This window comes from Nycticebus coucang, chromosome 5, assembly GCF_027406575.1.
Source record: "Nycticebus coucang isolate mNycCou1 chromosome 5, mNycCou1.pri, whole genome shotgun sequence".
Taxonomy (NCBI): Eukaryota; Metazoa; Chordata; class Mammalia; order Primates; family Lorisidae; genus Nycticebus; species Nycticebus coucang.
This window is the reverse complement of record NC_069784.1, coordinates 135,292,464-135,305,936: the sequence shown is the minus strand read 5'-3', so window position 1 is coordinate 135,305,936 and position 13,473 is coordinate 135,292,464. Positions and strand designations below refer to the sequence as shown.

The 13,473-nt window shown below is 48.0% G+C and overlaps 1 protein-coding gene across 3 annotated transcripts in view; it reads left to right on the top strand.

Moving 5' to 3' along the window:
• Positions 1 to 13,473, top strand: part of AGPAT4 (1-acylglycerol-3-phosphate O-acyltransferase 4) — a 139,625-nt gene that overhangs the window by 61,641 nt on the left and 64,511 nt on the right. For all 3 annotated transcript variants that reach the window (XM_053592214.1, XM_053592212.1, XM_053592211.1), the window contains one exon: positions 5,994 to 6,260. In XM_053592214.1, the coding sequence (XP_053448189.1) occupies positions 6,083 to 6,260 (178 nt within the window). In that variant the 5' untranslated portion in view covers positions 5,994 to 6,082. The remainder of the gene's footprint in view (positions 1 to 5,993; positions 6,261 to 13,473) is intronic.

Here is a 13,473-nt window from a genome sequence, read left to right as displayed (position 1 = left end):
GTTTAAGAATATGGAATAGGGAAGAATAACAAAATCTTAACACAGGGTTCCTCATTCGTTGCCTAATTTAATGCCTTACGCGGACAGCTCTATGTGTCTATATAGAGAAGACTGTAGTTCGAATCCTCTCCTGGGGAGATTTTGAGATTTCTTTGATTTGTGTATGTTTCCGCCAACATAGGCTGGGCAGCATAAGGTACCATCTGTTTTCCACCATACAGAACTCCCTTCTGCAGTCCTGGAGACCAGCAGCTCTGCTGGTGTGTGGGGCTTTCCATGTCAGTATGTGCAGCAATGCTCCTTGAGAAAGCTGGTGCCGCCGAGAGCCCGGCCAGCTTGCACTCTAAAGCGTTCTGAAGTCGGCTTCTTCATCCTTGTGCTTCGGAAAGGTCTTGTGTAGTTAAGAAGAACACGTGTAAGATGCTGTGAATGTATCGTTTTCATTTCTGAGGCACTAGCAGGAAAGTTTGGTTAGAATGAAAACGTATGGGGGTGGGCTTTAATGTTACATGCTTAGAGGTAAAATGTTTTTTGAGACAGAGTCTCAAGCTGTTGCCCTGGGTAGAGTGCTGTGGCATCACACAGCTCGCAGCAACCTGAAACTCTTGGGCTCAAGTGGTTCTCTTGCCTCAGCCTCCCAAGTAGCTGTGACTACAGGCGTCTGTCACAACACCCGGCTATTTTTTTGTTGCAGCTGTCATTGTTTTTTTTAGCTGTCCTGGGCCAGGTTCGAACCCGCCAACCTCGGTGTATGTGGCCAGCGCCCTACCCACTGAGCTATGGGGCGCCGCCCATCTTAGAGGTAAATTAAAGAAAATGTCAGGGTCTAGGTATAAAGTAAGAGGGAAGGCTGAGCTGCTTTCTGTGCCAGAGTAAGGTATCTTAGCCGCTCCCTCTTTGCCTTCTTAGTTTCTTGCAAATGATAGAACGTTCCTTCCCGTTCTTGGATCCCTCCTGGTCCAAGCATTGGGTTGAGTGTTTCGGACACATTACCACACTTGATCCCACAGCTACCTTGTGTTGGTTGTTGTTGTTCTGGATTTTACAGATGAGGAGACTGAGAGCCAGGTAGTTGAAGCTGTAAAGTGGCTGAATGTAGACTTGTAGCCAGAGCTGCCCGGCTTCCAGTGTTTCAACAGCATCACCACTGCAGATGGCCCGGGAGGCCTGGGCAGCCTTTGCGTCTCATGGCTTCTGTTGTCTGTTGCCATCTGGCTGGGTTATCACCTCTCTGCTCACTTGGATCAGGCGTGCTGACCCTCAGGCTTTTCTCATCAAGTTGGCAAGCAGCATCCTTTTTTACTTTTTTACTTAGACTTGCAGGTACCTAATCTTCACCTTCACAACTCATGCCCTTTGGCCACACCTAAACTGGCAGGGCTAAGACAGGGGCTCCATCCAGGTCTGTGCCCAGAAGAAGGAAGTACTCACTTATATCATAGAAAAGGATGATAAAACACAGAGAAGAACAAAGAAATCAGCCCTAATCCTTCCAGCAAAATTTAGCCACTATTAATAGGTAGCTATGGACATAGAAATAGACGTAGACAAGAATGATATATATGCACACATTATTATTTTATAATGCAGAATCATACTTCTTTGTGAACCTTTTTTTGCTCAGTAAATTCTATAATAATATTCTCTAAAAGTCAATACCAGCTGACTTAACCCCTTTGTTACACTGTTGGTTCACAGTCAACACCCTGGTGTATGTAACCCCAATTTTGCCCACATCCTTATATGAACAAATTAGTTTTTACATTCAAATGGTGCTGAAGGAGATTCTCCCTGGCATTCAGTAACCACCCCCCACTTGCAACATTAATGACAGTTACCTGTTTATCAAACAGCTGTTAACTAGTTTAGCACAGACTGGAAGCCAATAGCTTTTCACTGTGTTCTCAAGGATGGTCAGAGGTTTTATCAAATGATTAGTCAAATTCAAACTGTACTAAACCATCAGGATCCTGGGATATAAAGGTAATTTGGAGTAAATTCTCCTTGAACTTTGGTGATTCCTAGGGACAATTGCTTTTGTCCATATTTAGAGTGTTGGTTCATTGTATGATGAAGTCATAGGTGGTCAGACTATCTTCTGGAAAATTCAGATATGTAACCAAGTTAGATTTACTGGCGTATCTCCTGTGTTGTGTGATTTCTCTTAAAAATGTCTTCATGTTTCAATACTTTGCATTGCCTTAGTTTGTGGGGTTATGGTTTGTCTGAGAATCCTCACCCCCCTTCCCCCAGCTAGTCCCATGTATATGAGCCTTAACTGCGTTACCTCTGTCTCCGGTTGCCCCATGGCACAGTGCTGGCCTCTGTAGCCAGATTTCATGTCATGAATCTGGGAGGAAAATGCCCGGTAAAGTTTGGCATCCTGTACTTTACATCCTTAGGGTCTGTTCTCAAGGTCATGTGGGTGGGCTTCATCTTTACATCCTTAGGGTTGTTCTCAAGGTCATGTGGGTGGGCTTCAGGAAAGGGCTATTTGATGTGGGGTCTACTGCTGTTTCACTTTGCGAGTGCCAAAACCCAGCAAGAGGCAACACCATTTTGGGTTTTGAACACACAAGTTTATCATTGTTGCTCTGATGATAAGAAATATTTTTATTCAGAGAAATATGACCTAGAAATAGCTTCATAGGTATTCGTTGATTTAGAAACTCCATAAGTTACTGCTCTGATGTTCTCAGAAATAGCATAAAATTCTTTTGTCATATCCTTACTTCGTATAATAAACTAATCAGTGCATTTGCTGGCAAGATTCCTTCCATAACATTCTAGGTAGGTTAAAAGCCGAAAGGGAAATAGTCAAAGTATTTAAAAACGATTTCTCTCTAGCTATTTTCATCTCTGGTCAGATATTTTTTACCATCTTTCCTCAGTATGGCACAAAATTGGCTACTTGCCACATCAGAAAAGAAGGTTCTCCTTTATTCCAGACAGGAAGGATGGGGCTCACAAACCTCCACCTGGAATAAACAGAAATGTTTATTTTTCACTGGACATTCCCCTGCATGATTTCACCTTGTCTCTCTTTTAATAAAAATCAGCCCCAACCCTAAGTCAGTTGAGTTATGTAACAACTTGTAGCACTTCTCAACACTGTCTTCTTCAGGCCATTCCTTGACTATTCTTGTGTTTGCTTTTTTTTATAAATTTGAAAATCTGCTTAATTTTCACAAGATCAAAAGACGATACCCTCCTTGGGATTTTGATTAGATCCTATTTGGTTAGAGAAACTAAGATTCAGAAAAGTTAATTTTCCCAGGGATACACAAGCGCGAGGTAGAGATAAAACCGAGCTTCACACTCAGGGATTTGAACTCCCAGCTCATTCCTAACCCTAAACATGGAACCTGTCTAGGAAAGGAGCCTTGTGGGAGTTCACATCTCGGGACTGCAAACAAACCCATGCTCCTCTGTCTGTGATTCCCTCTAATGGGGGGTTTGCTTGAAGGCCTAGTGGTCCTTGAAATCTTATGAGGAAAAGAAAAATTCTGCTTTTCTTTGTAGCGCCCTCATCTTGCACTGGAGACTGAGGAGGGCAGTGTTTAATCCCTGTCTACCCCACGTCAGATGGCTGCTTTATCTTAGTGTTAAGTCGGCACAGCAAAGGATTTGCCAAATAGTTTACAAATGCTAGACCCCAGAAACCTAGTGAAGACTCAAATTTTGTCTGGCCCGATTGTCTTGAAGGTGTAAGTGGCTAATCCAGGAACAGAGGATAAAATGTGTGAATATTCAGCAGCAAGCCGTAACTGCCCGCCAACTGTGAACCAGCCTAAGTCCCTCAGGGTCCGGGGCGCCGAGGGTGTAGGGCCAGCCCAGTGCTGTTCCTGACAGGGAGGAGGGGAGTGTTGGAGCTAAGGAAGGAGTTTTACAACCTGGGGATGTCCGTCTGAGAAAGGCCAGAGGTGTGATGATGCAGACCCTGGGGGCCTGGGTGGGTGTCAGAGAGTGGAATTTTGGGGACCTGAAGAATGGGATGTCTCACCTACGGGAAGGTGAGACATTAGGGCAAAGTACCCATTTCCCTGCAGTCAGAAATGTGCAGGGATCTCACAGGGCTGCAGCCCTCCTGGCAGATGGTCTGCGCCAGTGTCCACATGCCCACCTCTGACTGTGCTTATGCCTAAGACCTCCTCAAAACCACCCGGAAGACCCAGGAGCGAGTTTCATGTCATACCCTGTGAGTTATGAACTTAACTAGAGGCTGTGCTGTCTTTGGCCTGTGGGGTAATTTCTGGGTTGCTCTGCGGAAAGGGGCTCTGAGCATAGGCAACCCCCACCCCAGGCCTCAGGAGCAGAACAGCCCAGACAGGTGAAGGAGAAAGAGCTTGGAGTTAAAGCTGGGCCCCAAGTCCAGTTACCCATCGTGGCTACCTTAGACAAGTCGATTAACAGCTGCTTCAGTTTCTTTGGAAAAAAATTGAATAACAAGAATATTTATCTCATAAGATTTCATGGGAACCTTAAAATGAGGTAATATATCTGAAAATATTACAGATGCTCCTTGATTTACGATGGATTTAGACCCTGATAAACTCACTGTAAATTGAAAATATTGTAAGTGGAAAATGCTCCTTCCTTCCTTCCTTCCTTCTCCCTCCCTCCCTCCCTCCCTCTTTCTTCCCTTTCTGACAGAGTCACTCTGTTGCCTTGGTAGAGTGCCCTGGTGTCTCTGCGCACAGCAACCTCAAACTCTTTGGCTCCGAGGAGGCAAGAGGATCGCTGGAGCCAAAGAGTTTGAGGTTGCTGTGCGCGGAGACACCAGGGCACTCTCAGCTGGGACTACAGGCGCCCACCACAACACGCAGCTAGTTTTTCTATTTTTAGTAAAGATGGAATCTTGCTCTTGCTCAATCTGGCCTTGAACTCCTGAGTTCAAGCAATCCCCCGGCCTCGGCCTCCCAGAGTGCTGGAATTCCAGGCGTGAGCCGCTGTGCCTGGCCCTTTCAGCTTGCCTTCTCATCAGAGTATTTGAAACTTCTGCTTTCACCATTTTCCTCAAAGAAAACTGTTCATTTCCCAAAGTGTAAAGTAATTGCATTATTCCATTTTGGAGTTGGAGATGGATTCTAGAACTGTGATTCTTGTTACTCTGTACGTGTTGAGTTTCCTTCTGATTTTAGATGTATGGGGGAGGGGCACCAGTGTGCAGTGGGGGTAGTTTTCTTACCTTCATAGCCGTGTTTATTGAAATCTTCAAGCCTCAGCCCTTGTCTACCTTTGTTAAATCACCCTGCAAAATTTTTTTTTAAATTAAGTTCCCATCATGTGCCACTGATGCTTGTAAGGTGCCAGGAAGGTGATGATTGTCCAAGTGGTCACGGTCCTGGAGAAGCTGTCAGATTAGGGTAGGAAGGGGAAGAATCACAAGCAAGAGCAGAGCATGCTAAACGTCGTCATAGAGTGGGGGCTTGGGGATTGGGGTCCACCCCAGATCTGTCCCCACCCTTCTTACCTATGGCAGGCTGACATTCAGGGCAGTCCTGTGGGAAGTGGGGGTGGGTGAGTGGGGGTCTGGAGGATGAGAGCAGGTTCAGGGGAGGAGATGGGATTCAGGCTGTGGCGGCAGCAGGAGAGAAGGCCCGGTTCTGTGAGTCTAGCAGACCACTGGCAGCTGCCCGCCCTGTGGGGCTGTGGGCTCTGTCTGGCTCCGCCACTGTTCAGTGGAGAGGCTGTAAAGTCCCAGCCAAGCATGTCACCTTCTGGGCCCCAACTTCCTCATCTGTCATCTAAGTACTGACCTTGGAGCATGATGGGAGAATTAAAGGAAGGATTATTAGTAAAGGGATTATTAGTAAAGGGCTTAGACTGTGCCCAACAGGAAGTAATGCCAATGTTTCCTAAACAAAAATAAATCAACTAATGTGCAATGACTTTAACCTCGAGTGTGCATTTTTCTTTGAAATGCACTTTTTTTCTCAACTGTAAAAGCACATCATGTTTTTACTGACCTTTCATATCGGTTTGTGTTTTAGAGGCTTTCCTGAGTCCTGGATCTTTCTCCCTTCCGGAAGTATTCTCCTACGGGCATTTATTTACTCTTGAGTACGGACAGCCACACACCATGGACCTCGTGGGACTGCTCAAGTCTCAGTTCCTGTGCCATCTGGTCTTCTGCTACGTGTTCATCGCCTCGGGGCTGATCATCAACACCATCCAGCTCCTCACTCTGGTCCTCTGGCCGATTAACAAGCAGCTGTTCAGGAGGATCAACTGCAGGCTGTCCTACTGCGTCTCCAGCCGTAAGCCCCGCTTCTGTACCCCCCTCCACCCCACTTCTTTTTTTTTTTTTGTAGAAACAGAGTCTCACTTTATGGCCCTCGGTAGAGTGCCGTGGCCTCACACAGCTCACAGCAACCTCCAACTCCTGGGCTTAAGCGATTCTCTTGCCTCAGCCTCCCGAGTAGCTGGGACTACAGGCGCCCACCACAACGCCCGGCTATTTTTTCGGTTGCAGTTTGACCGGGGCCAGGTTTGAACCCGCCACCCTCAGTATATGGGGCCGGCGCCCTACTCACTGAGCCACAGGCGCTGCCCCATCCACCCCGCTTTTGTACCCCCTTCCCCCCGCTTCTGTACCCCCTTCTCCCGCTTCTGTACCCACGCTCCCCGGGATGCGCCTCAGAGGCAGGGCCCCCTGAGGGGTTCACCCCGCTTTCACTTAGGCTCAGCTGAGCTCGGGTTTTCATGTTTTGTTTTCATTTTATGCTTGAAGTGGTTATTTTGTTTTTTCTACTCGGAAAGTATTTTTGAATGAATAATGACAATCCGAAGAATCCAGCAGGCACAAAGGGTATCCTGTAAATAGTGATCTGCGTTCCATCACTGTTTCTCTGGTTTCTGCCTCAGAAGCACCAGGTGTGAAGGAGTGCTTTATCCTCCCAGAAATAATGCAGATTTGCGGCTCTTATAGGTGTACGAGTATGCAGGTGGGGTCTCTGGGTGTATGTGCAGAGACATACGGTATGGTTTTAAAAAATGAAATGGCAATATACTATATTGTTCTCTTATTTTTTTCCTCCTTCAACTTTTTATTTTGAGATCATTGGAGATGTACTTGCAGTCATAAGAAATAATACAGAGAAATTCTGTATACCCCTCAGCAAGTTCCTGACGGTAGCATCTCCCTCCCTGGAGTGCAGTCTGCCCTGACACAAGCCCCCAACCCTACTCCGATCGATTTCTCCACTCTTCTCCGTACTTGTCTGTGTGTGTGTGTGTGTGTGTGTGTGGATTATGCTGGGCTATCTCAAACCTGACTGATTCAACTGGCCTGAGTTTCAACAATGAAAAAGGATAAAATCATGTCTCTCCCTGCCTTTCTTCTCCTCAATCCTCTCACCCCCATTTCCAGCAGAGGCGTCCTACCACTTCTAAACCAAGAGAAGAATAAGGGTAGTTGTTCGCTCATCCCTGAGTGACAAAGCAGTCCCCGCACGTCCAGGGACCCGTTACGGTAGGAACAGCGCAGGCAGAGATACCTGTTTCTCACTCACCATTGGTTCAAGGGTTATTGCCAAATACATGGCACCTCACACCACACATACACACTATGAAATTAGTGTATTGGGATTTTTTATTTTTTTGAGACGAAGTCTCAATCTGTTGCCCTGGTTAGAGTTTCATGATGTGGTAGCTCACAGCAACCTCAAACTCTTAGGCTTGAGCTATCTTCTTGCCTCAGCTTCCCCAGCAGCTGGGGCTACAGGTGCCCACCACAACACTTAGCTAGTTTTTCTATTTTTAGTAGAGACGGGGTCTCACTCTTGCTCAGGCCAGTCTTGAGCTCCTGAGCTGGAGGGATCCAGCCACCTCGGCCTCTCAGAGTGCCAGGATGACAGGTGTGAGCTACCGCACCCGGCTGTGGGATGTTTGAAGATGTGTTTTGCTGTTGGTGATGATTGGTTGACCCTGAACAGCTTATACGTATTCTCAGAAGCAGAGAACACAGTGTGTTGTTAGCCATTATCTATATGGGTATGAATAGATTTCAAAATATGAGCTCTTTCAAATTAAACATTTAAAAAATATGAGCTACCTTAGATTCAGATTATGCTAAGAGTATAAAGTTACTAATATCTTTTTTATACCCTTTCAATCATTCAAATTTGAATTTGAATCAAAGCTGTGTGCAGTTATCCTAATGGATTACCACTGATCCAATTAGTCTTATTTGTTAAACTCCATAACTCCAAAATACTAACTTGGGGGGGGGGGTTGGGGGGGCTGACATTGTTTTTCATGATTTCTTTTGCCAACCACCACCACAGTCCGCTGCTACGGGATGTTCTTTGCCTTGTCATGTGCTGTACCATTCGCCTCCTGGTAGCCTCTCCCGAGGTGTGGGGACAGGAAGCAGGGCAGAGACAGTGGGAGGTGGCCTGGAACAGGAGCTGTAGCTATTTGAAGAGAGACAAGTGTGCATTATCAAAGGAAAGGAGATAGTTGACTGACATTTACCTCATAATTTTAACTGTCTTTTTACCCTCTAGCGGTAGATTTCTATTTAAGCAGAATTTAAATTTAACAAAGCAATGCTGATTGCGCTTTTCACTGAAACCTGTATTTATGTGATAATTTGCATGTACCTATGGAGATTCCAAAGTCTGTCTGCCTGCAATGTGAAATCCTATCTATTTGCACTGTTCTAACCCCTTTCCAAATCTCCAGCACATGGTTAAGATTCAAATTTCTCATGTGGAGTTAGGAAGCAAGAAATCAGATTTGGGATCAGAATTCCACAGAGTACTATATTTTGATTTAGCTTGGTGGTAGACATGCTAAGGTGATGGCAGGGTCATGTAGGCATTTTTCTGAGGATGCTTTAGCCTGCTTGTCTAATTAAGCATGTAACAAATTCAGAAAGCAAGGTGGATTTTTAATCATCCCAAATTAAATTATTTAGAACAAATGCCAGATGAAACTCAATAATTAACCACCCAAGATCACTGGCATTTCCACATGTGGCACGCGGAGGGCAGACAGCCCAATGTGATGGAAGGACTGAAGCACCTGGTGCCTCCCACAGTGATCTGTGCCTGGTTCTCCAGAAGGAATCTTCCATGGTTCTAGGTTATAGCAGAGACATTTTATAACAATGGGAAGGGGCAGGGACTATTTCTGCAGTCCCGACGCTTGGAAGAAAAGAATGTGGTAGAAGGGGGGCTAAGCCATCCTCGAGGTGGCTCCTGGATTCCTCTCTGCCACCGGTCAGTTCCTGTTAGGAACCGTGTCCATCCTCTCGGGATTCCCCACTGCTGGTGACCCAGGCGGTGTCAGGTAGCAGAGCTGTTCTTTTTCTGCTTCTTTTCACTTGCTCTAGTCCTTGACAGAGCTCCTCATAGCCTGAGTTGTTTCACAACAACCAAAGACGTGTGAACAGACAGAATATTCAGGAAGTTTTGCTGGGCTACTGACCGTCTGTCTGTAGGTGACAACTCGTAGGCAGTCTGGCGCTTCTGTGTGGTGTGACCCTCCTCCTCTTCCCTCCAAGTTAAGTTAGAAACTGCCCCGGGCTTCAGTTGTATCCTCTGCCATATGACCATTCTAAGCGTAGAAAATCAGCGGCATTCATCACTTGTAGCAGACTTTCTAAGGAAAAGGCAGAAAAAGTTGTTTCTTCAAAACACACCCCCCCCAATCACCCTGAATGTTCACTTTTTCCTAACAAAATTATGTCCTCATCCCTTTTTAAATTAAATATTTGTCAAGAGCTGGGTGTTGCACCGAGTGAATTCAAAGTGCTCACCAGCCCTGGTGTGGCAAAGCTCTGGTGTTCAAGGCCGCAGTGATACAAGTGACAGCTAGAGAAAAAATGCAGTAAAACCAGCCTGGGGGGCCGCAGGATCCACAGCAGAGAACGTTAGTCTTCTGTGAGGACCAGCCTCATGAACAAGAACTTGAAAGTACAATAACTTAATCCAGATGGCTATTTTGTCTTGTTTTTGCCAAGATTTATAGGAGGGAAAGGCTGAGCCAGGCTGGCTCTGCTTGCTGCCTGAGGAAGGGAGAGTGAGGTCAGCTGTGGCTTCAAGGTGAAAAGTGAGAACATTAGAAAAAAGAGGTGAAGGGTAGAATTTTGTTACCTCTTCACTGTCTGGGATATGCCTTGTGATCTCTAGGGAAAAGTGACCAGGACTGGCTGTTTTTTCTTTACCCTCAACATAATAGGTTAAACAAACAACAAAAAGGGGGGGGAGGGGGCAGGCAGCTCCTGTGGCTCAAAGGAGTAGGGCGCCAGCCCCGTATTACGGAGGTGGTGGGTTCAAACCCGGCTCTGGCCAAAAACTGCAAAAAAAACCCCAGAAAGATTAGGAGAACCTATTAATATTAAGGCTTGGGTGGGGAGGACAACAGATGTCCTCCATGTCCTGGAAGGGGCTGGTGAAACGAGACATGGTGAAGATGCCCCCTCCGCCCTGCGCCCAGCCCTGCTACATGTGGAGACGCCCCCTCCGCCCTGCGCCTCAGCCCTGCTGCATGTGGAGACGCCCCCTCCGCCCTGTGCCTCAGCCCTGCTGCCTCTCTTCCCAGCTGAACTCAGTGCCACAAACCAGTCTGTGAGTTTGAACTGCCACTTGACCTTCTTGGCCTGGAAGACTGTTTGGCTACATGACATCAAGGGGGGAGTCAGAATTCAGAGCTCTGTGATGCAAAATTAAACACTTCACCCTCCTGCTTGAGGCTTGCTCCAGCCACACAACGTCTCTCAGTTCAAATAACAGGACAGATCATGTGACTTTTGAAAAAGCGGAATGAGGTGCTACATGCAAGATGCAAGAGTGCTTTATAAATTGTTTATAATACCTCAAATTAGAACAAACATTAGGACATAGGGAGGGCGGCATCTCCCCGCCGTGGTGCCTTGCTCGGGCAGGTAGCTAGCCAGCTCAGCTAAATGACAGGGATAGTCTAGAGTTGACCCAGATTCCAATATTTTTATAACGACGGGCTTAGGGTGTTTTTGTCTTGGCTCTTGAGAAGCTGTTTACCTTTTCACCACCTCACCCTGGCACCAGGTTGATGGTTGTTTGCCATCCCATGTGGCAGGGTCAGTGTCAGTGGCGGGAGGGAGAAGAGAAGTGGGCGGTGTGCTGCCCGCAAAGCAACCCTGCGCCAGTCCTGCCTTGAAGCAGGTGTCCGCCTTCTGCTGTTCGTAGGGTGCTTCGGGGCATGCGTGTCACTTCGGATGTGTTACTGAGAAGGGGCTGGACCGAGGCCAGCAAGCCTGGTGGAAGCTGGTCTGTGAGCCTGTCTGGAAGGTGGAGCAGGGCCTGGTGACTCAGCAGGAGCAGCTTCCTCAGGGAGTGTGTGCAGGAGGGACCGGAGCCCCAGGCTCCCTGGGGAACTGTGCACACCTGCTATCCCTTCCTCAGCACTGAACCAGGGAGCACGGGGAGCGGGAGGCAGCTCTGCTCTCTCGAGAGAAGGCGGGTTCTCCCCCCAGCCTGAGCCTTCCCGCTGCATTTGGGAGCAGTCTGGTCTGGTGACGGGGTCGAGGACTGGGTGTTTCATCCCCTCCTCTGGGCAAGGCTGCAAGTCCTCCAGTTATGACTCTATTCAGATACTTACACTTTGTGACCCAGGTGTCACAGGTGGGTCGGAAGCCCTAACAAGACGAAGCTGGAGGAACATGGAGCCTTTGGTACATGAATCATAAAGCGGGAGGTACGCAGGCTGGTGCTCTGGATCTCCGCCCCTGGAGACGTGGGGGCTCCCAGCTCTGGTGTTCTGTGCTCTTCTGTATGCCGTTCGGGCCCCGAGACTGGCAGACAGATTTGCGTTCCTGCCAGCCTTGGAAGCTGTCTCGCCGTGACTGCCGGGGGCCTGCCAGCCAAGGGTAATGCGGCTCTCCCCTCACTGACAAGCACCTCTTCCATGTTACATTTCAAATAGTAATGCCATGAATTGTAAAACAAAACTATCCTTTTTTTTTTTTTAATAGTGATCTTATTCCCTGCTTTGCCCAGGGAACTTTTGTGAAGTAGCACAATCTGATGGCCTCTCTTCCAGGCCCCTTGAGACAACAGGTGGGCCCAAGAGAGAACTGTGGGTGATGTCCTAGCACTTCCATTCTGAAGTCACTACTATGTAAATTCTGTGGGTTAAAAGTTTATATCAAATTCACCTAGATCTGCAACACTGCCTGTGCTACCTGCAGACTTTCTGACTCTCTGAGAAGTGGGGGACCTGGGCTAGCAGCTCTGAGATGCTTATCAGCTTGGCCAGATTGAGTGATATCTCCCTGGATTCCAGGAGAGCAGCCCCCAGGGAGCCAGGGGCTCCTGCAAGACGCTTTCTTGGTGCTGCCCACAGGTGTCTAACCCTTTGATATTAAGTTAACGAAGTGGGGAGCCACCTGGGGGAAGAGGCACTGACGCTCTGGCTAGAGCCCAGGGACCGGACCCCACCAGCAGCCCAGCTGCCTCTGGGGCCACCTGAGAGCCCCCAGGGTCTGCCTACCACACACAGGATGCCATGGCAGGGGTCACCTGATTTGGGGTGAGAGCAGGCGTGGGGGCAGAGCTAGGATGGAAGAGGGCAGTGGGTGAAAGGCCAGGATGACTTCTGGGGGTCCGCTTCTGAGTGGAATCAGCAACAGGGATTTAGGAGGGCTGTGTGCCATCCTGAGCAATAGCTGCGTATCCTCCATAAAATGAGAATACAAGGCTGGTCTGGGCTGCCCTTAGTAAGGAGGCCCCGATTCTTCAAAGAGGGTCACTGTGGCATTTCCAGCTTCTGCCCAGCGTGCTGGGTCACCCCTGCTCCCAGCCTAATGACAGGGCGACTTCTTTTTGTTTCTGTCCAAGTTGAGTCGCACTCTTTCACTGTCAAACATGTTTAGACGCCTTCACTTTATTATGGAAGTTACCCAGTGTCAGAAAGGATCTGTTAGATTGTCCCCCGAGGCCCGCAGTCCTAGTCCTAACCCTTTGATCGCCATCTTTGAACTGAAATGTGGAGTCAGAGAACATACCCTCTACTTCTACTGTGGAGCCACAGCCCAAATCCTCTCTGAAGGTCCAAAGAGTCATCCTCATTGGTCTCAGGTGGTGACCTTGTCCTTTGGGAGAGCATCGGTACCTGTCTGTGGGTTGACTAAGATGAATTGCCTGAAGTTGGTGCCCTCCCTTCAAGGAAGCTTCACTGACCCGCTTTGGAAAGTCAAGTCAGATTGAATTGAAAGGGATTCAAAGACCCAGGACAGGTCCCTCCAGGCTGCTGTGCCTGTGGGTCTGAGATTCTAGCAAAGGCAAAGCCGTCTCTTCCCCCAGCTCAGCACCACACACAAGTGTCTGCATCAAACCACCTTTTCCTCTTTAAACTCTGGGGCCTTTTACCTTTCCTGCTTCACAGCTTGAAGAAGCAAACTCAGCCTGAGTTCACCTGGGGTCACACCTGGGAGGTCCCCAGTCTACACAGGCGATGATTCAGCTGAGTGCCCTCAGGAGTGGA